This window comes from Armigeres subalbatus, chromosome 3, assembly GCF_024139115.2.
Source record: "Armigeres subalbatus isolate Guangzhou_Male chromosome 3, GZ_Asu_2, whole genome shotgun sequence".
Lineage (NCBI taxonomy): Eukaryota > Metazoa > Arthropoda > Insecta > Diptera > Culicidae > Armigeres > Armigeres subalbatus.
Genome location: NC_085141.1, coordinates 151,816,402 through 151,839,935, shown reverse-complemented (window position 1 = coordinate 151,839,935; position 23,534 = coordinate 151,816,402). Strand labels below are relative to the sequence as shown.

Genomic DNA, 23,534 nt, shown 5'->3' with positions numbered 1-23,534 from the left:
TTGATGTCAAAAACGTCAAAAACAGACCATACACTGAAAATAGTCTTGTAGTAAAAATAACTACATGAATGATTTTAAATCAACCATTTCAAGAAATAGTAAAAATAACTACAGGGATTGTCATGATAACTGAACTGTCAACAGTAAAACTAACCACTTCATTGCAGACGGCGTTCATTTTGTCCCTGTAAAATGTGTGCTTCAGATAGAGGATTAAAATATCTTTTTTCTGTGTTTACACAGTGAGATCTAATTTGCCAACAACTAATACCAAATAATGGAAACTAATTCTGGTAAGTTGATTGTCCAAAGCACACTTTGTAAGATTGTAAATATATATATTTTTTCTAATGTTTCAGAATTCAAACATCGGCAGCAAGGGCCTTCAACAGAATGATTTCTCGTCTAAAACTACGATGTGCTTGAGTGCAGCTATTAATGCACGATTTTTACCAATGAGCTAGACTTTACTAAGGTGGCGCAGATCAGCGCAGCTCGCCACTAGTTGACTCTTTCTTTCTCCCGTTGTTCTTATGCAACGCAAATAGTGACGTCACTATTTGCGTTGCATAAGATCAGCGGGAGAGTAAAAGAGAGAACTAGTGGCACGCAGCGCTGATCTGCGCCACCTTAGTAAAGTCTAGCCCCTTGGATTTTTACCGGGTGGGGGAAAGCCAACGCTACACGCTTAGATGAGTTTACCTATAAATGGGTAACTGATTCACCCATATTTGGGTATCTTACACAGCAAAAAAATTTGTTGAATATTACATCGAAAATCGATGCAACCCATTGATATAGACCTGGGAGGGAGCTCTCGATACTACACATCAAATAAACAAATATGCTACGTTTAGACCAGGCAAGTGAATTGAGCAAATCGCTTGAATTGAACGCGAATGGAACGTGTAAACACCTTAATTCAATTCACTTGAACGAAAAGAAAGTTGAACATGTTCAACTTTTGGCAAGTCAATTGAATTCAACTGAGTTGTTCAACTGACTTGCTCTGTCAAAACGTAGCAATACTGTCGTCAGGCAACAAGCTAATTTTCTGCAAGAATAAACAATCAACGTAGGCGCCACTTAAAAGACCAAATTTTGTTTTGTGTGTTATTGATGTTATATTGCCTTAGAAAATTTTCTTGTCCAGAGTTTTGTTCTCGGCTCGCACTGACATGTCATGACAGCTAGATTTCGGCTCGGCTTGACACACACATTTTTTGAATCTGTTTCTCCCTCCCAGATATAGACGATTGCACGAGCCAAAAACTCCATATAAAAAAATGTAAACATTGCCCTCATGAAACTTCACTCGCCATTTGAACACGGGTAAAAAAAATTGTCGATGACGTCATGATGCAATGGTCCACACGGAAGTTTGGGAATACCCATTAAAGGAGGCAAATTCACCCATTTTTTGAAACTGTACTGAGATGTCATAAAATGGGCATTTTTTTTCATGATCAAAAAAGAGTAATTTTACCCCACTCCCAAGTATCGTTTCCAAAAGGCTAGATGGGTAAATTAGACGCATTTCAAATATTTGAAAGGTACAGTCGCCATTTTTCTATTTTTAGTTTTCAAGTTGAAAATTCATTTTTGTTTCAAAGACGAGTCGAGAAAAACTGGTCATTACGGCAGCAAAAGAACTATAGGGCACTGCACAGACTGCTTTGTCCCTTTCTCGCTGCAAAAAAAATAGAAAACAACAAGGCCAGTAAACGTCAAAATGTATGAAGAACAAAAGAGAAAGAGATGTTTCCGTGCAGTGCCCTATAGAAAATAATCTATACTCTTCTGAAGCATGAGGTAAGCTAAATTAATTTAAGTTTTGGCTGTGAATTTTCGCGCGAACGAAGAAAACAAGTATCCGTCATACACAAGTGAAAATAAAAGAAAATTTGTTTTTCAGTGAAAAAGTTCCCGCTAAATAATGCCTTACAGCCGTAGCCTAGCGTCACTGACCATCACCCTTAAGTTACGAGCTGGATGACGAGCGGGAAAAAGCATCGTGTTTTGAATTCCGTTTCCCCATCCGACAGTAGGGCAATCCAGGTCTCGATCGAGGTAGCAATGGAAGTGAAACGAGTATCGCAATGTATACAGAATTTCATTCCGGATCCGGAGAATGGCCTGTCTCATCGTCGAAGGATGGTCACTGCAGCGGCTCTAATGGTAAGGCATCATCCAGGTTGCCTAACAACATGTACCAGGAGCAACAGTCAAAGGTGGCCTAACTCGAAGCCTCCGAACCGGATTTGTTTGAGGAAAGGAACAAGGAGGTTGAGCACTTGAATGTATAGAATGTATAGTTATCCATTTGTTGATTTTGGAAATTGCGATATAAATAAAAAATGAACAATTTCATGTATTTTAAAATAAAATCAGAATATTTTCATTTGGATTCAATCTAATTCATCCTAACCTCAATCATTTTGTTTTGATAAAATGAGGACATTTTACCCTTTTTCTAAAGAATAGTCAAGAGTCATAAAAACCCATTTTTTGAAGTTCGGAGCACGTACTCATTAATGAGTAAAAGCGATTTACCCATTAAATGAGTTATGCCGCTTTTGTTTGAAATGGGTACGAAAATACCCATTAATGGGTACTTGAATGCTACCGTGCATAGTGTTTTGGCTGGTATACATAAAAAATCCGCGTTTGTAGAATTTTACTCAGTCTCTGAATAGAATGAAACGAGCGTGTAGCATCTTGCTTATCACGCTCATTTGAATCTACTCAAAAGTGAGTCAAAATGACTCACTTTAGCATTTTGATGGAAATGTCAAAAAGTGAGTAAGATTTTATTTGGCAAGTGAGTCAATTTTCACTCACTTCTCAGAGTTTTAGGCTTTACTCACTATTGCGTTATATTGTTTTCGAACCGTCAAACAGTTTGAAAAATATTCGCGAAAAAGTCTCGTATTTTTAAAAAGTTTTTCAGTTTTGTTGTTAATTTGATGTGGTGCGCAGAGCAGATGCACAGAGCTGGTGGTGGTAATCTGGTTGTGCATGTCCCCAAGAATTCTCGCAGAACTGGCAGTTCCGCTGCACGATCGATCCGGACTAGTTGGTTCGAAAAATGTAATGCCGGAATCGATGATTTCTCCTATTCGCGATATGGTGTTGATGGAATAAGGAACTAATGATGTATGTATTACTTGACTTTTGCCTAAGGGGTCCGCGGTGTCAACAAACATGGTGGATATGTGCCCTAAATGTAAGATCTTGCGATCCAAGCACCAAGACCGGAATGTGCCAGTACTGCGACAGATGTACATTAAATATCCATGCCTGAACTGCGCCTGCAACGGGCAGGTGGTTCAGCAGAAGCGGGTGACCATCCCAGTGCCGGCTGGCGTTGATGATGGACAGACGGTACGAAGCAAGGAGCTGTCCATTACATTCAAGTAAGTTTCTAGGAACTGGGCTGGTTGCTGATACTTTCCAATTGTGGATGCATGGTAGTGGAAGCATGCATTGATGTCGTATTTGTTGTTGTTCTCAACTATACGATGAGTTTGTAATCGTTAAATGGATGCAGGATCGAATGCGTTGTATCATTTATAAGGCGTTATTAAGTTATCTATGTTTTAATTTTATATTCACAGCGTATGGAAGAGTCGCTACTTCCGCCGACACGTTTCATCTAATTCTTCAACAAATTCCACATCATCGTAACTCTCCAGGTCTTCATCGTGCACATCGAAATCAACGTCTCCTTTTTCAGTGAGGATAAGTTTGCTTAGCGCCCGAAAGATGATTGTTCTAGCGACTTAACCACACGATGAAACCGGTTCTCAGATCAGATTATAAGAAAGATCAACTCGGAGGATCGAAGTTATATTTCATCCTCGGCGTTGCACGGGTCTTCGTATGGTACGTGTATTACACCAGAAAATTCCCCACCAGCTGCAACTAGAACGAAATACATCACTGAAGAGGCAGAGACGAGCAGCTCAAACTCAACGACCTCAGAAGAACTCTTTCGACGACGCTTAAAACGTGTATGGTTACCGGAAATTGATATTACAACTATATTTTCAACTATGCTAACTAATGTGTTGTTTAGTCTAGGAATGCAAGGAACGGTTGTTGATGATTATTTGAATGCAATGTTAGAGCGAAACAAAAATGTGCTGTACCTAACCCATCCCCGCCAAGATCTTACTAATAAATTAATAAATAAAATGAGCAGGATAGCTTCTTTTTCTAATATTTAAAATGCCATTCCTTTATCAATCTAAATGCGCCCAGAATTTCCAAAAAGTGAGTAAGATCTACTCACTTTTTGTTGCAAACAAGTGAGTAAGTCTTATGCTACGTTTAGACAAGGCAAGTGAATTGAGCAAGTCGCTTGAATCGAACGCGAACTGAACGTGTAAACACCTTAATTCAATTCACTTGAACGAAAAGAAAGTTGAACATGTTCAACTTTTGGCAAGTCAATTGATTTCAACTGAGTTGTTCAACTCACTTGCCCTGTCAAAACGTAGCATTACTCTAATTTTGACATGATGCTGCATTACTCATAAGTGAGTAAACATACGGTTACTCAAAAGTGAGCTGTTCCACTTTTTTTCAAAGTGAGTCAAATTTGACTCACTTTTGAGTAGATCCAAATGAGCGTGTATGCCTTCCGTGCACCCGGTAAAAATCGTTTACTCATTAATGGGTACTTTTTCTCTGCTATCTCTTTCTCTCTGCTGAAAAATTCACCCATTTTGGAAGAATAAGTGGATTTACTCATTTAAATGAGTAGATCCACTTATTCTCCCAAAATGGGTAAATTTTTCAGCAGAGAGACAGAGATAGCAAAGAAAAAGTACCCATTAATCAAGGGGCTAGACTTTACTAAGGTGGCGCAGATCAGCGCTGCGTGCCACTAGTTCTCTCTTTTACTCTCCCGCTGATCTTATGCAACGCAAATAGTGACGTCACTATTTGCGTTGCATAAGAACAACGGGAGAGAGAAAGAGTCAACTAGTGGCGAGCTGCGCTGATCTGCGCCACCTTAGTAAAGTCTAGCTCATTGCCCATTAATGAGTAAACGTGTTTCTCCGTGCACGGCATGCCGAGTTCCCGAGTCGCGAACAAAACGTCAAACACCGCCACTTGCCATCGCCACTCACTGCATGCAATCAGTCGGCAGAATAAGTGAAAAGTGCGGGGATAGTATGTCATAGAAAAAAAAAGGTGTTGAACATTAGTATTTTTCGTTGCCCGTCGTCGTTCGTTCGTCTTATGCCACGGAACGGAACCAGAAGAGTCATCATCGCGGGTCGTCGTCGCAGTGTGTGTTTGGCCTGCCTGCTGCCGTATTTTGTTCTCATTTTGTCTGATTTTAGTTTGCTTGTGCAGATCTGGTGATATAATTAATTTCGCTTGCTATATAGTCTAAAGGAGAGTTTTGCAACAATTGAAATCTGTATGCTAAAAACAAAGAAGTTGTGCAAAAAATACAGTGTAGAAGTGATGAAAAAGCTAATCCTATCGGTGTGTGCGAAAAGAAAAAATAACTTTCCAGACGTGTGCGGGGTGTAGTTGATAAGGGTATGCGCTATTTTATATAATAGCCTATTACATGTAGATAGATAGTTAGAAAAAAGTACCTAATTTTAGGTACTTCTTTTTCTCTTGCATCTCCCTCCCTCTTCCCTTTGTTGTCATAAAATGAAGAGCAAAACCAAGATTTTTTTATGTACAGGTTATCCGACTTCGTCAGTAGATGGGAATAACCAGCGCGGGGGGGAAACATACATTTTCAGTGCAAAACGTAAACAAACGAGCATAAATCGACACTGTTGTTTCATAAGGGCCAATGTCGCAAACGTAAACAATGCCTTTTCCTGCAAATTTCTCAACAACTAGGACCGCTCCCAGCTAACAACCACTTGGAACTGGTGGCGCTCCGCGTCTTCTATCGAATGGAAGTGGAAAACAGCGCCAGAAGTCTCTAATCTTCCTGAAATCAGCAAAAGAAGTCAATGTTTACGTTTGCGACTTTCGCCCTTTTGAAACAACAATGTCGAAATTCCATACAAAAATCCAAGATGGCTGAGTTGGGGATATTGACAAGTCGGATAATCTGTACATAAAAAAAATCTTGAGCAAAACCACTCAACAAGGGCAGTAAAGTGTGGGAACTCAACGTTAAGTAATCTCATGTTTACAAAAGTTGAGTAAAATGTACCTAACTTTTGGTTAGTTTCTATTTAAAATTAAGTATATTTTACTTGATATTAAGTGAATTTTACTTAATTTCACGAAAATATTACTTAATTTTGGTTCCTTCACTAAGTGAAAAGTACCTATCCTATTACAGTTCGGAACTTTTTCCGTACCATACATCAATCAGATTTTAATTAAATTTTGTCTAGAATTTAATATAAGCATTTTAAAATAATCTTCCAAAGCTGTGCTGTAAGATCTGTCAAAGTTAACACCGTCGTGTGTCTTCTTCTTCTTTTTACATGGATTCGTTTATTATATAAATGATATGAGTAGTGCAATAAGACATTTAAATTGGTCAATATATAAAAAACGAGAAAGGCAAAAATCTTCACGATACATACATAAAACACCCAAATACACGACGTTATTCGTTGAACTTATTTTAAAGTCTGATTGAATTTGCATTATATAGTAGACACCCTGGTGGTCTATAATAGTAATTTTAATTGTGTGAAAAGCAAATTAAAGGAAAAAAGCGCCCAAAATGCTGAGCATTAGTATTCTGATTGTACATAACTGGTACCAAATAATTTTTCGAGAAAACTTTTTTTTTGTCTTTATTATCGAGACTTTCAGCCCGAGGCTGGCTCGTCTCGTACAAGCGAGAAAACTTATTTAGATGTGCTTTGGCATAGGTTCAAATTTCTGGTGATTTTGTTCCAGATCATAATACCTTTTTACAGTTCGCATTTAACTTCCGCATCAGTCAAAAGTGCTTGTTTCAATAAACACTATCGTAGCTTTTAAATGAATCGAGTGTTATAAGAATCCTAATAACGCAACTGTTAAGCGATTAGAGCATCATTAATGGGCGCGAGTATTTTGGTCACCTCCGCAGCGCTGTCGTTTTAATAAGTTACTCTTTTTCGTATCGGTCTCTGTTTTCGGCTATCAATTTAGTTGCTGTACATCGTATCTGTGACGTTGACGTTTGACAATCAATAAAATACTGCGGGGGTCTCCAGTAGCCTTGCGAGCAAAGGCGTAGGATTGCCAATCCGGAGATGGCGAGTTCGATTCTCGGTCCGGTTTAGGATGTTTTCGGGTTGGAAACATTCTCGACACCCTGGACATGGTATATCCATTGTACTTGCCATACAAGATACATACTAATGCAATGGCGGGCATAGAACAGCTTTCAATTAATAACTGAGGAAATGAAAAGCAGGCCAAGTTCCAGTTGGAATGTAGAGCCATTGAAGAAGAAGAAGGATCTTTTAAAAATTTCCCATTTTGCGGATTCCGCAAAGTTCTTCCGCAGCTGTCTAAGTTCTACCGCAAGCCTGAAAATCTATAGATTTTCATTGTGTATACACAAAAATACACTGAAACTAAAACCTGATATTAGGCGTTGTCATCTTAGAATGCCATGCCAAACAGTATTGCCTGATTTTCTCAAAATTGCACGCGGCGTACCCTTCAGGAAAGGTACCGCCCAGGTACCGCCACGCTTTCTGCACCCCGTTTACTTGATTCTTATGGGTGAATAGCATTGCGGAGTATCGTTTGGCCGTACCTTTCGACAGTCATTTGCCGCGTGAAGTCATTCGCCGCGTTTAGTATCGAACGGTAAAGTGTCAAGTGATGATACTGCCAAACGACTAGGTGATACTCGTGCCCGTTAATCTCGCTCTTATACCATATGAAATATAAATCGTAATAAAAGATTGGTAACCATTATTTTGTTTTTAACGAATTGTGCATATGGTGATCTAAGAAAAATAGCGAAAAAAAAAACCGGAGTTTAAACAAAGACTAAATTAATATTATATTTATATTAAAGTTTTATATATTTCGTATTATTTTGATTATTTATAAAACATATCATATATCCTTAGCAGTGAGTGATATCAATAGTATAGTTGTTGACGAACAGAAGCATCAGTCCAAGAAGAGCGAAAAAGCGACGAAATAAAAATCATCCATCCATTCATCTGACCCCCGAGGCTAAAAGGCTCCCTACGCAAGAAGCTCAGTGGAAGTAAAAAATACGGAAAACCTGTCTTAGCAGAATATCAGCACCCAAAATAATGGCGAAAACGTACGATTATTTATTCAAGTTGCTGCTGATTGGCGATTCCGGTGTTGGCAAGACCTGCATCCTGTTCCGTTTTTCTGAGGATGCCTTCAACACGACCTTCATCAGCACGATCGGTGAGTCACATTTTAGTCATACTGTTTCAGGGGCTGTCGGAAGAAGTATTTTTTACTTATCATTCGTTTCTCACTTGTTTCTGTATGATGACGTCTTGATAACAGTTTTTTGTTTGCTTCGGTTGGATGTCTTTGTATAGTTTTTCTAACTAAGCTATTCAAGAAGAAAATTGTAATTCGTTGTCAACTTGATAGGATACATTCATTGGTAATCCAATCATTTTGATAAAATCATACATATCAGTTTTTATGCTTGCAACATTTTATGTGTACTGGTGGTATCGAGCAATGGCTTCTGGAATAATGACTTTAGTGATACACGCATTTAAAAATATAGACCAAATAGTGCCTTTCACTTGCCGAAAAAGTGACAAAAAACTCTTCATTTTGATAGTTTGCATGAAATCGAGTAGTGGCATCAACTCTTTGACTACGGCGTTCAGACTATGAGCTATATCACTTGATAAAGAAAATCTTGACATGATATGTGAACGATGATGTCAAGTCAAATTACTCTATATCAAGTGATATTGCTCATAGGGTTACGGGAGGTAATATTGGCATAGGATACAATGTTGGCTCATCATGCAAATAAATCAATCATTTAGCGATAACACATCGTTTTGTATTGAAACATTTATTACCGTTGCGTTGGCAAAGTGTGTTACGTTTCATTTTATCTTACTTGTAAGTGATAAATGTTCAAGTAGGTTTTGTATATTCTGTGTTTGGACCAGAAGATAGGCAATAAAATAGTAAAAGAGAGATTCCCAGACACAGACTATATTGCTGGTGCCACATGGCATAAAATAGTTGAGGGTGCCCAAATAGGATACATTTGCGGGATTTGACTGATGGACCGAAGTCTTATATGAAACCTCGTCATATCCCGTAATGGGCACCACCTTGCCGTCTCTCTTAGGGCACCAAGATTTATTAGTTACTAGTCGACCCGGCAGACGTTGTCCTGCATAGTAGGCGGAAATGCGCGTTGTGAACTGCTAATGCGAAATTTCCATGCGAATCCTAATTTTAGTTTTTCCAGATTTACTCAACTTTACTAATGATTTTTGCATGAGGAAATATCATATAAACACGTCGGTTCGGTGAAATGAAGCAAAATTCACCGAAATCTGTGAAATGATTTAAGTGTGTGGGGCTGTTACAAGTTGGTCGAGCACATCTTAGTTACACTACGCTAGATTTCTGCACTTTTTCAACTGATAAACTGATGAGGAAATCAAAATCATCAGTTCTAGAAGTGTTGTAAAACTGACATTTCTTCCAAATTCGTCAAAAACAAAATGTTCATAGTAATCAGGCGTACACTTTACTAATTCAGGAATAGAGGCACCGCAGCCGATATGTCTACATCCGTGTGCCGCTGGACAAAATTCCAACGTCCCTAAATTAAAAAGCTCTTCTCACGGAAATAAAGGAGATTTTTCCAGTTGAGGTTGTTACTGACTGGGCTGGATTAGCTCGATATAGTGTTTATCAATTTTGCGGACTTCTTAAAACGCTATATTTATTCTACTCAGAAGTTTCGGTACATTTATTAGTCTTTTTCAATTGATTTAAATGATGCACTATACTACCGCTAATCGCAAGTCGAGCACATCTGTATATGGACGCCATATACAGATGTGCTCGACTTGCGGTTAGCGGCAGTACATATAGTTCTTCGGTGTTCCAAATTTCCGCTGCAATTTCAATTTGTGGAGTGACAAATGTTGGTCAGCGACACGCTACGCTGTTGCAAAAATATCGACAGCGGCAACGCACAATGGGAAAAATTGTCCATAACGCGAATAAATTCAATATCTCGGTTCGGTATGGGTGGATTGCGCTGATTGACAAATTGTAGAAATTTCTGGGGAATCGTGCAAAGGTGATTAGGTTCACTACACGAAGCTACAAGACCTCGTTTTATCCTAATGCCCCTTATGTGTTATGAAATTCATCAAGTTCTGAGTTACAAACAATCGACAAAACATAACACATTTGACTTCAAATTTTGTCAAAAATCGTGTTAAGTGAGCTCTGTCTACTGCACGATGTTGGGAATTGAGATCTTGCTGTTTTTTCCCCGTGTTCTCATATTCCTCAAATTGCTTACTAATAACCTCACATTACTAGTCTGATTTAGAATTTTCCAGAGAACCGATTGGAGTTATTTTTGTGACTAAAGAACTCACAACTCTACACGCTTAAAAGATAATGGCCATAACAAGTTTATCGACCATTTCAGATAACAGATGGTGCTGTATTTGCTTCACGTAAAAAAATAACCTTATATGTTATGGCAAAAAACCATTCGAAAATACTTATACTCTTCATCATGCCACCTAATGAATGATCCAATATCAAAAAGCTAATAACATTCATAAGTTAATGAAAAGTATAAGTTTCGGAATGTATGTGACTAATGCGATGTATAAGTTTTTTCTTATACATATCATTAAGCGCCTGCTTCGGCAAAAAAAAATTGGAAATATTAATAATAAATAACATTCTGTTTTTTACGTGTAGTAATTACTTAAGTAATTATTAATTCTGTCTCTATTTCGATGTATGGGGAAGACCGAAGTGACCTGTTAATATAATATATTTGCCTATATTGTTAATATAATATATTTGCATGCACCACAACTCGCAGATGGCCTGGGGAGGGTTCGTCAAGCCCTTGGACATAGTCCCTGCTGCCCTGGAGACAAAATAGATTTTAAATATTTAAAAATTTTTTAGGAATATTTAGGAATACTAAATTAGTTAGGATTTTTTAAAGCAGTTCCTGGAGGAAATTCCAAAGGAATTTTGGGATCAGTTTTCCAAGGAATTATTCAAAGAAATCAATAAAAGAGTGTCCATAAGAATGATTAGCAATTTTCTAAATTATTTCTGAAGGAATTTCCAAGATAAAAATCGAAAAGAATTCCCGGAGCAATTTCTAAACGAATTTCCGGACAATTTTTCTCATGGTTTTTTTAAGAAATTCCCGAAAGGAAACCTGAAGGGATTAAAAAAAAAAGTGTGTAGTCATTTTGGATCTTTGCTAAAGGAATTCTTGAAAGAATAGCCGAAGGATTCCCGAATGGATTTTCCAAATGAGTTTCTAAAGGTATTCTCGAACTATTTCCAAAGAATTCTTAAAAGCAAAATATCCGGAAAAAAACTCCTCCAAGTGTTTTCTAAAGTTTTCCTTAAGATACTTCTGAATAAGTTCCTAAAATAAAGTTCCTACGTTGCATAATATACCCCAAAAACAGCCAACGACATAAGGAAGGTATTATGCCTAACGCCATGGACCCAGCGATCTCATATTTTTGCATCAACACATTTCCTGAAGGAGTTTTCGTAAGAAGTTCTGAAGGATTTCCTGAAGAAATTCCCAAACATATTTCCGGAACATTTCCTTAAGAAGTTTTCTTAAGTTTCTTTAAAAGAAAAACAGCTGAAATAAAATTCAAAGAGATTTCCGATAGAAAACTTAACCAATATCTGAAGAAATCTGCAAAGTATTTTATAGAGGTATTTCCGAGGGATTTTCACAAGACATTTTCGAACAAACACCTAAAGGAACTTAAAAAACCCAGATTAATCCACCTACAGTGAGATTTTGACCCTTCCTTAGTTATAAGGATTTTTTTCCAGACTCCAGCATTTAAAACGAGATAAAACTACTCAGCTTCCCACGGCGATTTACCGTGAAAGTAACAAAATAATTGCCTACCCAAAGGCGGATGTCATGGGTTGAGTGACAACTCAACGAATGATAACGTACTGTACTTCATGCTGCCTATCTATAAGGCGCTCGTCGGATTGAATAACTATTGTGACATGGTTAGTAACTATCGTAACGCTGGTTGCATATAATGTACTCGTAATTTCCAAGGACCTTCATATTAATTAATCCAGAACTAACTAAATCAGTCATTAATCTGAACTAAACTCAATAGCGTTCAATAATAACATATATTTTGCCTTATGGATGTCTAATTTGATAAAACTAAACTTGTTCAATGCCTTAAAAATAAGCTAGATTTTTATGGTAGTAAATTTCAGAATTTGCACACATACGCACACATACATGCATTCAAGTGATCTATTAGTGTCTCAAAACATGCTCACATTTGCTATCTAGCTTCTACTGAAGAAATTTTTGAAATCCCTTTCAATTTTTACGTTTTTGCTTTTCTGAGCAGATTTTTTTGTACATGCTTCTATATGTTCCTCAATTAAAATCATTTGTTTCTTTGAAATAAATTAGAAAAATAGGCATAATTCCATATCATATCATTTGTTATAATTATATTTCCAATATCAAAGTGAATTTGTTTCAAATACCATACATTTTATTTAATAATTCAAGAGATTTCTTGATAGATTAATACGTAACACACCTGCGTAACGCATACAAAGTGAAATTATAGACACTTCCGAAGGAAGGGTCAAAAAATCGTAATGGAATCGCCAAATGTATCTCTAAAGGAATTTCCGAAACATTTCCTTGAGAAGTTTTAGCAAAGAAATTTTCAAATTAAATCTGGAGGATTTTCCGATGGAATCTATGGATAAATTTTTAAAGGAATACCTGGAGGAATTTCCTATGTGATTCCTGAAGGAATTTTGATTGAATGGTTTAAGCAATTTTTGGGTGAACCTGCGAAGGAATTCCTGGAGGAATTTCTTAAGTAATTTACAACATTGTTTTGTGGAGCCACCAAAATATTCTTTAAAATAATGTTTTTCGCAATATTTACTTTTTTGAATTGATCTTTTGCTGCTAAAATATATGGCACGTTTGTTTTTGCCTGAAAATCAATGTAAAGCACCTGGAAAAAACCTGGAAAAGTCAGGAAATTTTGTTTTTACAGATGAGTAGACACCTTGATAAGCATCTATCTTCATTTTCCGTTCACGCTTCTCGAGTATTCTACTTGTTGTATCGATTCATTTGTCTGAAAAAGTAATGAGAAACAATTATTATTATTATTATTTATTCAGACTAAGGCCGAAGTGGCCTGTGCGGTATATAAGAGTCTTCTCCATTCGGCTCGGTCCATGGCTACACGTCGCCAACCACGCAGTCTACGGAGGGTCTGCAAGTCATCTTCCACCTGATCGATCCACCTTGCCCGCTGCGCACCTCGCCTTCTTGTGACCGTCTGATCGTTGTCGAGAACCATTTTCACCGGGTTACTGTCCGACATTCTGGCTACGTGCCCGGCCCACCGCAGTCGTCCGATTTTCGCGGTGTGAACGATGGATGGTTCTCCCAGCAGCTGATGCAACTCGTGGTTCATTCGCCTCCTCCACGTACCGTCCGCCATCTGCACCCCACCATAGATGGTACGCAGCGCTTTCCTTTCCAAAACTCCAAGTGCGCGTTGGTCCTCCACGAGCATCGTCCAGGTCTCGTGTCCGTAGAGGACTACCGGTCTAATGAGCGTTTTGTAGATTGTCAGTTTGGTACGGCGGCGAACTCTATTCGATCGGAGCGTCTTTCGGAGTCCAAAGTACGTACGATTTCCAGCCACTATGCGTCTCCGAATTTCTCTGCTGGTGTCATTTTCGGCAGTCACCAGTGAGCCCAAGTACACAAATTCTTCTACCACCTCGATTTCGTCACCACCGATGCAAACTCGCGGTGGGTGGCTCACATTATCTTCTCTTGAACCTCTTCCTATCATGTACTTCGTCTTCGACGTGTTGATGACTAGTCCGATCCGCTTGGCTTCCCTCTTCAGTCTGATGTAGGCTTCCTCCATCTTCTCAAAGTTACGTGCCATAATATCTATGTCGTCGGCGAAGCCAAATAGCTGGACGGACTTATTGAAAATTGTACCACTCGTATTAATCCCTGCTCTTCGTATTACCCCTTCCAAAGCGATGTTGAATAGCAGACACGAAAGACCATCATCTTGCCGTAACCCTCTGCGGGTTTTGAAGGGACTCGAGAATGCCCCTGAATCTCGAACTACGCACATCACTCGATCCATCGTCGCTTTGATCAACCGTGACAGTTTATCCGGAAAACCGTGTTCATGCATTAGCTGCCATAGCTGGTCCCGATCGATTGTATCATATGCGGCCATGAAGTCGATGAATAGATGATGTGTGGGCACGTTGTATTCGCGGCATTTCTGCAGTACTTGGCGAATGGCGAACACCTGGTCCGTGGTGGAGCGTTCGCCCATAAAACCCGCCTGGTACTGCCCCACGAACTCCCTTGCAGTTGGTGCTAGTCGACGGCATAAAATTTGGGAGAGTACCTTGTAGGCGGCGTTCAGCAATGTGATTGCGCGGTAGTTGCCACAATCCAGTTTATCGCCCTTTTTGTAGATGGGACACACGACACCTTCCATCCACTTCTGCGGCAAAACTTCCTCCTCCCAAACCATGGTAATCACCCAGTGCTGCACTGCTCTAGCCAGTGTCTCACCACCGTGGTCAACCCCAGGGGCTTTGTTGTTCTTCAGCCGGCCAATCTGCTCCTGGATTTCCTGGAAATTCGGAGCCGGTAAGATTAGGTCCTGCTCGCGTTCTCCCAGGTCCATCACCATACCGCCATCTTCGTCTGCCACATTGCCATTCAGGTGTTCTTCGAGAAACAAATCAAGTCAATTAGTTGTAATTATAAGTTGACCTAGTATTTATCATTTTGTATAGTTTGGAGCTTATGAGCAAAAAATATGTTAATTGGTTCGTACTTACGGCAATGCCTTTTCAAATAAAATCTTGGTCCACCAAAGTGTTGACTTTCCTGTGTCACAATTCCTCTTAATATTGGTTCCTGCCATTCGTTTTAATGTGAAACACGAAACTTAGTCAATTAGCAATGAAAAATTAAAAAGGAGACTGTATTAATGTGCAATATATACTTCATTAATCAGCCATGTTGTCAAACGGTTTTTAACAAAAGAAAAACAGCAATTGCTGTTTTTCAGCAATAAATGATTTGCTGTTTTCCATTCACCAATTATTTTTGCTGGTTTTCGGTACTTTTATTGACTGATTGGTAATATTCATCGAAATGACAGCTACATTACTGATTTACAGCAATATGTTTACTGGATGCAAACAGTATTTCTCAATACTGTCATCTAGTAAACTTTCAGAAAAAAATGCTGTATTTCAGCAAACTGAGAATTGCTGATATGCTTTTAGCAAATTATTTTGCTGGATCACAAAAAGAAAATTTGGTGTGTACAGTTGAGGTCGAAATACGTATATGTAAAAGTAATACGAGGTGGTGAAACTTGTTGCGAGCAAATCGATTAAGGATAAGTGCCTAAAAATGAGTGAGAACTTTGTACAGGTTTCTCATGTATAAAAATGAATTTTGGCCATTACTTCGAAACCCATAGTCTGATCTGTCCAATTTTCAATAGGAAACAATGAGACAAGATTCTGCGTCGAATGAAACTTGTTGCGAGCAAATCAGCTAAGAGTAAGTGCCTAGAAAGCTAGAGGGAATTTTTCTAGTTTAAAAATATATTTTGGCCATAACTCCGAAGCCCATTGTCAGATTCGGCCAATTTTCAATACGAAACAATGAGACAAGATTCTGCGTCGAATGCAACAAGAGCAAATCAGCGAGCAAATCGGTTAAGGATAAGTGTCTGAAAAATGAGTGAGATTAGTTTGCACACACACACACGGGCTGCGAAATGGTGAGTTGACGTCTGGGAAGGAGCGACCTATATAGCTCTGGTCCTCACAAATTCCAATCTCACGCTTCCACGGGTCTTCCGATGACAATCGACCGCCAGCTAAGGGTTTTGTACTTAGCTGATAGTGCAGCCAGGGCACTGTTGTCCTTCTGACATCAGCTAGAGTGAGGGGGTGCGACCAAGAGGACCATCGTCCCTAACCCTAATCCCAAGGCGTTACGCGACCCGTGCCGGAAGACGGAAGAGGCTAAGTACTCGCACGTCTTGAAGGCGATGAGAAGTGACGTCAAGATCGATGAACTCGGTGCCGACGTACGTCGAATAAGACGTACCCGGATGGGCGAGATGATCCTCGAGCTAAAGCGGGGCGTCTCGCAAAAGGGCGCTCCCTACAAGAAGTTGGCGGAGGAGTCCTAGGCGAGACGGTCAAGGTGAGGGCACTCACGACGGAGGTGAATCTAAGGGTTAAAGACTTGGACGAGATCACCGAAGTCGAAGAGCTCGTCACGGCACTGCGGCGACAGTGTGAAGTGGAGACGCCCACCATCAATTTTTAATACGACAGATGCGAATCAAGTTTATCTATCTATCTAAGTGCATTTTACGACAAACAGACTCCTCGTTTAAGTGCAATCATCATTTTATTGAAGTAGTATCTTTTACTCAAATTTTGAGTTGTCCCGTTTTTAATGAAAATGAGTCGGATTCGACTCAATTTTGAGTAGTTCATTTTTAGCGTGTATACGAGCAACCCGAAGTTTGCTTCAAGTGCCTGGAACCGGGGCACAAGCAATGGGACTGCAAAGGCCCTGGCAGAAGCAAGCTCTGCCGACGCTGCGGATTGGAGGGACATAAGGCACAATGCTGCACGAACCCTCCCAACTGTTTGATTTGTTCCAGCAAAGCTGCGAACAGCAAGCACCCCATGGGAGGTTCGAAGTGCCCGGCGTTTAAGCGTGCTGCAAAATCACAGTGCAGGTAAGATGGACACATATGTTGATACCGGAGATAGGCACTTGGGTCAAGAGACTCCATGGGAAAATCACTTTCCACCTGACCCAGGCCCTTACAGGCCATGGTTGCTTCAGACAGTATCTACACACTTATCTCATTTCACCGTATTCGGTAAATTTTACCGAAATCTCAACAGCAGAACTGTTCGGTAATTTATTTTACAGATTTTTTGTAATTTTTTCCATTGCTCAACTGTCAAAATCACCGAAAATCAGTTAAATTATTTACCGAACTGTTCTGCTGTTGAGATTTCGGTAAAATTTTACCGAATTCGGCGATTTATTTTAAGTGTGTACACCGGATTGGACACTCGGCCTCGCCCGAGTGTCAGGTGTGCGCAGGTTTAGAGGAAACGACGGAACACGTGTTGTTCTTGTGCCCACGTTTTCGCGCAAGAAAATTATTTTGAGCTTTTTTGTGGAATGTCTTCACTTGTCATCATTGGCCTAAATAAGGGGTGGCTGGGGGGAAGGGGGGGGGGGCTGGCCCCCCCCAGACCTACTTGTGCCCCCCCCCCCCAGAAAATTTTGAAAAGTAATTCCAACTTAGTCAGTTTTTATTTCATTTACATATTTCCTACATATTTCTTAATTTTGATTATGAATTCTATAAACATATTTTTTGTTGCGTTATCACATCTATGACCATTTGTTCAGCAAAGCATCGACATATTTAAGTTGGACCCCCGGGAACATTTTATCGATTTTTAAGCTAAAATCAATGCCGCTTCTAATTCAGTTGCTAGCTTAAAATAATAAATTTGTTCTGCATTTGTTTGACTAGTATCCTGGTCCCAGAAACATAAAAACATAATTGTATTAAGATATAAATATTTCTGTTCTATTAAACTACCATCCGCTTCAAAAAAGACTGAAGCAACTACATCAAAATGAGCACATGTACACAAATCCGATCAATGAAATTTCGAACCACCATTCTTTCGAAAATCTTCGAGTTAATCGCAAGGTATGCCGCAAAACAGTTGATCAAATTCCTATGGAGCTTTTTGCTCTCGCTATATAATTCTGGCACAGAAAGATATAAAATTATAAAACTTAAGAATCTTTATTAGAATGACAGAAAAATCAACTACGCATTCCATTGAAAGTATTAGGACAAAACTTAGGCAACCTTCGCACTCACAACAGAGATAGCATTAAAGAAATATTTTTATAATCCTCAAAAGATCTTGTTCCATTTATTTTTTTGGCGATTTCATAAGGATCATCGGAAAACTCTTTTGTGCCTGCTTTAGTTAGAATTTATTTTTTAGGATAAAAAAAATAGATTTAGAAACCAGTTCGTATCAGAAAACATTTCTTTTGCAGCACAATTCAGATCGATTTGATTGCTTCTGAAGTCTCATGGAATTTATGACTCATAAAAAACACTTTAGGATTAATTATTGATTATGACAATATTTCGTGGAATTTATTCCACATCTAAAGAGTTTCAAAAATTTCAAGTTTCAAAAAAATCGAGATCTTTATGCATTAAGTAATTATGGAAATGCTTGAAAACTTTCAGAAATATACTAATATCGAATTTCATTTATAGATAATTCGAAGAAGATTCTTGAATCTTAGATTACACACTTATCCACATTTAGTAACATGGAGAAGTCAAGTTGACACAGACACAGCGTTTTGGAGCAATCACAGCATCATTGGAAATCAATTGTATTATTCGCGATTTTTTTTATGTTAGTTCTAGGACGAATGAGCGATAAACTAAGTCAAACAATTTCTATTGCAATCCATGCGCACAGTGCTTTAAATCGCCTTTGAAAATTACATCCCACCAGCTGGTGCCATGGCCCCCCTAGACCGAGACTCTAGTTACGCCTATGCTTGTCATAAGACGAGTTTATACCTATATACGAGAGAAAATCTACCTTTTTGAACTAAAAAATAAAATTATTGAAATATGTTTTAAACTCATTGAATTCCACCACTTAATTGTATCTTGACAGATACGTATTTCGACCTCAACAGTAAGGCCGTCTTCAGTGTCTTGTCTTGTAGTCGAGTCAAGTACAAAACACTGAAGACGGCCTTACTGTTGAGGTCGAAATACGTATCTGTCAAGATACAATTAAGTGGTGGAATTCAATGGGATTGTATAAACTCGTCTTATGACAAGTGAGTATTATGTCTGTTTGTCTGTGCTATGGGTCTCCGGGCCTTCTATAAAAAGTTCGTTTTGCCTTTCTCGTATACAAAGTATACGTAAAGGCTATATGTTCGCCCCAAAAACGTTATATACCGATCGACTCAGCTCGACGAATTGAAGTGATGTCTGTGCGTGTGCGTGTGTGCGCAAACAACGACGAAATTTATTTCATAAAAGTTTAAATGGTAAAAAAAATCACGATATGGCCAAAATTTATTTTTTACAAGAAAAATTCTCACTCAGTTTTAGGCACTTACCCTTAGCCGATTCGCTCGCAACAAGTTGCATTCAGAATCGTGTCCCATTGTTTCCTATTGAAAATTGGCCGGATCGGACTATGGGCAGGGTTTGAATCCATCATCAGTTTTGAAACGTTGTGCTGTAAATCTCTGCCGCCCACTTGCGAGAATTTTCCAGCTTTCGGCACTGCAAAGCGAGTTTCCTTCGCACTGGAAACATTCGATTATATTTCCGGTGCACAAAAAGGGAGATAAGCGGAACATTCTCAATTACCGCGGAATCACGTCTCTGCCTGCCTGTTCGAAGTTGTTTGAAATTATCATGCATGACGCTTCATTTGCGTGTTTTAAAAACTACATTGATTTCGATCAACACGGTTTTTATCCGAAGCGGTCGGTTACTACAAACTTGGTTCAATTTACGCCCAGCTGCCTGCGTTGTTTGGATTCCGGATGGCAGGTTGATGCAGCATATATGGATCTGAAAGCCGCTTTCGATACTGTGGACCATGAAATTCTGCTTGCTAAGCTGATGTTACTCGGCGTCTCATCAACGGCTACCGATTGGTTTAGGTCATATTTGCAGAATCGTTCGATGCGTGTGAAAATTGGCACGTCAGAATCAGAAGTTTTCGCAAACAAATCGGGAGTACCTCAAGGCAGCAATCTGGGCCCGCCACTGTTCTCGATCTTTATTAATGATATTTTTATGCTGTTGTCACAAGGCTGCCGCCTCTTCTACGCAGACGATTCAAAAATCTATTACGTTATAAAAAACTTGACAGACTGCAACGAACTGCAAAATATGTTGTATATTTTTGCGGACTGGTGCTCAAGAAATCTCATGGACTTAAGTATTGAAAAATGCAACGTCATTTCATATCACCGGAAAAACGCACCAATCATCTTCGACTATGCCCTGTCTGGACGATCGCTCACTCGCGTTCAGCACATTAAGGATCTTGGCGTTATCCTGGAAAGCGGACTTACATACAGACCTCACTACGATGACATTGTAGCCCGAGCTAATCGTCAATTGGGTTTTATTTTCGAAATTGCCGGTGAATTCCGTGATCCGTTATGCTTTAGGTCACTGGACTGTTCCCTTGTGCGATCAATACTGGAATCATCCGCTGTTGTTTGGTGCCCTTTCCAGACCACATGGATCGCTAGGATCGAAGCCGTTCAACGGAAGTTTCTAAGATACGCTCTTTGATCCCTAAGGTGGCGTGATCCGACGAACTTGCCACCAAACGAGGAGCGGTGCCGGTTGATTAGCATCGAACCACTAGAGTTTAGACGGATCGCCGCTCAAGCTACGTTTGCTGGGAAGCTGCTCACGGGTCACATCGATTGTCCAGCACTACTGTCGCAGTTAAATCTATATGCACTTGAAAGACCTCTTCGTCAACGTCTATTTTTGCTTCTAGAACCACAGACTAGCAACTATGCACAACACGAACCAATTCGATTCATCAGTCGCCGCTTCAACGAATTCTTCGATATTTTTGACTTTAATTCATCAGTTGACGTGTTTCGTCATCGGTTACTAGACTTTTTCCGTACCGCTGACCGTAACCAATTAGTTTAACTAATATTCATTTAGACATTCATTGTCAGTTGAATTATTTTAATAAATAAACAAATAAACAAATAAACAAAGGGTTAAATGGATCATCAGAAATGGTGCCCCCGCAATTGGGGCTTATTAACCCTTTATAACACGAGAGAAAATCTACCTTTTTGAACTAAAAAATAAAATTATTGAAATATGTTTTAAACTCAAATATTTTATTTAAAAAATTAAAACTAAGATATATTTAATTCAAAAATTTTCCTTGTAGTTTCTACAGCAATCCAGTATAAATTAATATAGTATATTATAAACTAGTTTGTAAAGTAATTATTTGAAAAAATACAGATATAATTATTGTGGTTATATTTTCCACACGAAGCCTAACCAAAAATAGAATATTGATAATCACAAGAAATTTTATATAACATTTAAAATAAATTTTTGATTACAACATTTTTTTTTAATTTAAGAAAAATATTGTTGAAAGCAAAACTTTTCTTTTTGATTTAAAAATATTTTTTGTACAACCAAAAAAATATATTGTAAATTCAGCAATTTTTATTTTGAGTGCTGTTTTGGAACATTGTAGAAACAACAATATTTTTATGACTTTTTGTTGAATTCAACAGATAAAATTATTAGCCGGAGAACAATAATTATTTTTGTTGTTTTCATACATAATATCATTGAGTTTAAAAAACATTTCTCTACGTGAAGGCAGTGGCAACTATATTGCCACCAACAAATTATATGTTTTTCTATTTATTAACAAGAGCTCTAATTATTATTTTCTATGTAGTGGCTTTATTGGCTACCTAGTAATCCCCCAGATGAATTTGAGCCATAAAAAAATGAAATGTCAATTTGAGAACAGTTTTTTTTACGAACTAAACGATTAAATGAAAGCGACGTATGTAACAGTGAGACTTCAGAAATAGAAAATTCTACATACGTCGATTCGCAAAAAGATTCAATTAAAGAATTTTAAGATCTAACATCAGTAAAATCGATGCGTATTATATAAAATCGCGAGTGATTGTCATGTTGTTAAAAACCTCGTTTTGTTTACTTTTGTTACATACGTCCTTATGAAAAATTATGCTTGATTTGATATCTGTCAAAAGTAATCTTGCTCTGTGAGCAGGGTTATTCGATAATTATTGAAATGTCACTTTTAAGTTTAATTTTAGTTTAATTCTCCAAATGAAACAGACCCTTAGTGATAGCAATGGTGTTTTAAACAGTGTGATTCAAAATGTGAGTAAACAAGATGATTGTAAGGTACAGTGGGTATAGTCTTATAGAAGTCATAAAAGCTGACTATAATATTGAAATTTATGACATAAAGAATTATATATCTAATTTTTATATGCCTGCAAACAATGGGTCGTATGAATAAAAAGTTGCAAAACTCAACGCTTGTAGTATCTACTCAAAAATAAAGTCCACAGAGAAAACTACATGATTGATATGAATAAAAAAAATTTCGAACTTATGGCATACGCTACATTCGAACTTAGCCTTTACTACAGTTTACTACCATTTATTACATGCAGAAACGTCAAAACAAAATAGACCCCATGATGACTATGATGATTTCATCATTTTTTGCAGCTAATCAACAAAAGACATGTCTGTTTGGTTTGTTTTTCTTAAATTGGACTTCTGTTTTCAAGAACAAAGCCGATTCGCTTCGATTCTGTTGAATAATCTGCATTTGAAACATCAGTAGCAACTTCTTGAGTAGACTACTACAAGAAATCACCCTGTCCAAGGATAAGGGGCTTGACGTTGATATTTCAAGTGTCTTAAAAAGATTTTTATTTTATTTTTATTTTTGTTGTTTAATAGAGTGCTTTTTTCAAACAAAGGTTAAGTTCAACACTAAATTAAAAAATTAAGATATTTTTCCATTTTTTATATCTCCTTCACAAGAATATCGTTATTTTAATGGTAATGGTTTAAAAATAAGCTCCGTAGAGAAACTTTTATCACATCTTACTTAAATAAGGTCAACAGTTATACCAAACACTTGAGGTACCATGCCTCCAAGTTAACTAATGGTTAGTGTCGCACGATCTAATAACAACTGCCTATTGGTAAATTTGGAGGTGCCGGCAGGGCTCAGGGCTCACTAACAAGACCCTGAAACAAACGCTTATCCAAATAGCATCTATTTATACTTGTAGTAGTAGCTAACAATAATTCATTTTGTACCCGTATACTGCCGTCATACGTATATTTGTCCCATGTTTGCTGGGATTTCCTATATACATGGGACAGTTATGCGTATAACGGCAGTATAGCTGAAGTAGAATTTTAGTAGTGAAAAGTAGAATTTGTAGATTTACTAATTTGGCATTGGAGATAGTGAATGTATCTATTATATCTTCTCGATAATCTTTTTATTTTAGTCTCTCTAGCTGCATGGATCAACGCAAAAAAAACTGTTTCTCTCTTCCT

The 23,534-nt window shown here is 38.2% G+C and overlaps 2 protein-coding genes across 12 annotated transcripts in view; both read left to right on the top strand.

Moving 5' to 3' along the window:
- The first annotated feature begins 178 nt into the window (after positions 1-178).
- Positions 179-4,165, top strand: LOC134220825 (protein tumorous imaginal discs, mitochondrial-like). 3 transcript variants are annotated; one of them, XR_009982070.1, is made up of 4 exons: positions 2,841-3,090; positions 3,184-3,416; positions 3,618-4,013; positions 4,079-4,165. XR_009982070.1 is itself a non-coding variant. In XM_062699938.1 (3 exons), exons 2-3 carry the CDS (start codon positions 3,205-3,207, stop codon positions 3,685-3,687), a joined length of 282 nt encoding a protein of 93 aa, XP_062555922.1. In that variant the 5' UTR covers positions 179-187; positions 3,184-3,204; the 3' UTR covers positions 3,688-4,162. The 3 variants fall into 3 exon arrangements, 2 of the variants coding, with proteins under 2 accessions (XP_062555922.1, XP_062555921.1); XM_062699938.1 differs by lacking the exon at positions 2,841-3,090 and adding an exon at positions 179-187 and having other exon boundaries at positions 3,618-4,162; XM_062699937.1 differs by having other exon boundaries at positions 3,618-4,162.
- Positions 4,166-5,132: 967 nt separating this feature from the next.
- The window catches only part of LOC134223829 (ras-related protein Rab-8A), a 54,731-nt gene continuing 36,329 nt past the window's right edge, over positions 5,133-23,534 (top strand). Inside the window, exons 1-3 of one of the 9 annotated variants that reach the window (XM_062703045.1) lie at positions 5,133-5,299; positions 5,355-5,559; positions 8,079-8,394. In XM_062703045.1, the coding sequence (XP_062559029.1) occupies positions 8,271-8,394 (124 nt within the window). In that variant the 5' untranslated portion in view covers positions 5,133-5,299; positions 5,355-5,559; positions 8,079-8,270. Of the gene's footprint in view, positions 5,560-8,078; positions 8,395-23,534 lie in introns of all 9 variants that reach the window. The other 8 variants (XM_062703051.1, XM_062703046.1, XM_062703050.1 and 5 more) reach the window with 8 other exon arrangements.

Bases quoted from the DNA above. Each gene is read 5' to 3' on its own strand.
- LOC134220825 (XM_062699937.1), top strand. From the start codon at position 3,019: ATGTCCCCAAGAATTCTCGCAGAACTGGCAGTTCCGCTGCACGATCGA. The intron at 3,091-3,183 runs GTAATGCCGGAA...CTTTTGCCTAAG, and splicing joins GACTAGTTGGTTCGAAAAAT to GGGTCCGCGGTGTCAACAAA. The intron at 3,417-3,617 runs GTAAGTTTCTAG...TTATATTCACAG, and splicing joins GAGCTGTCCATTACATTCAA to CGTATGGAAGAGTCGCTACT.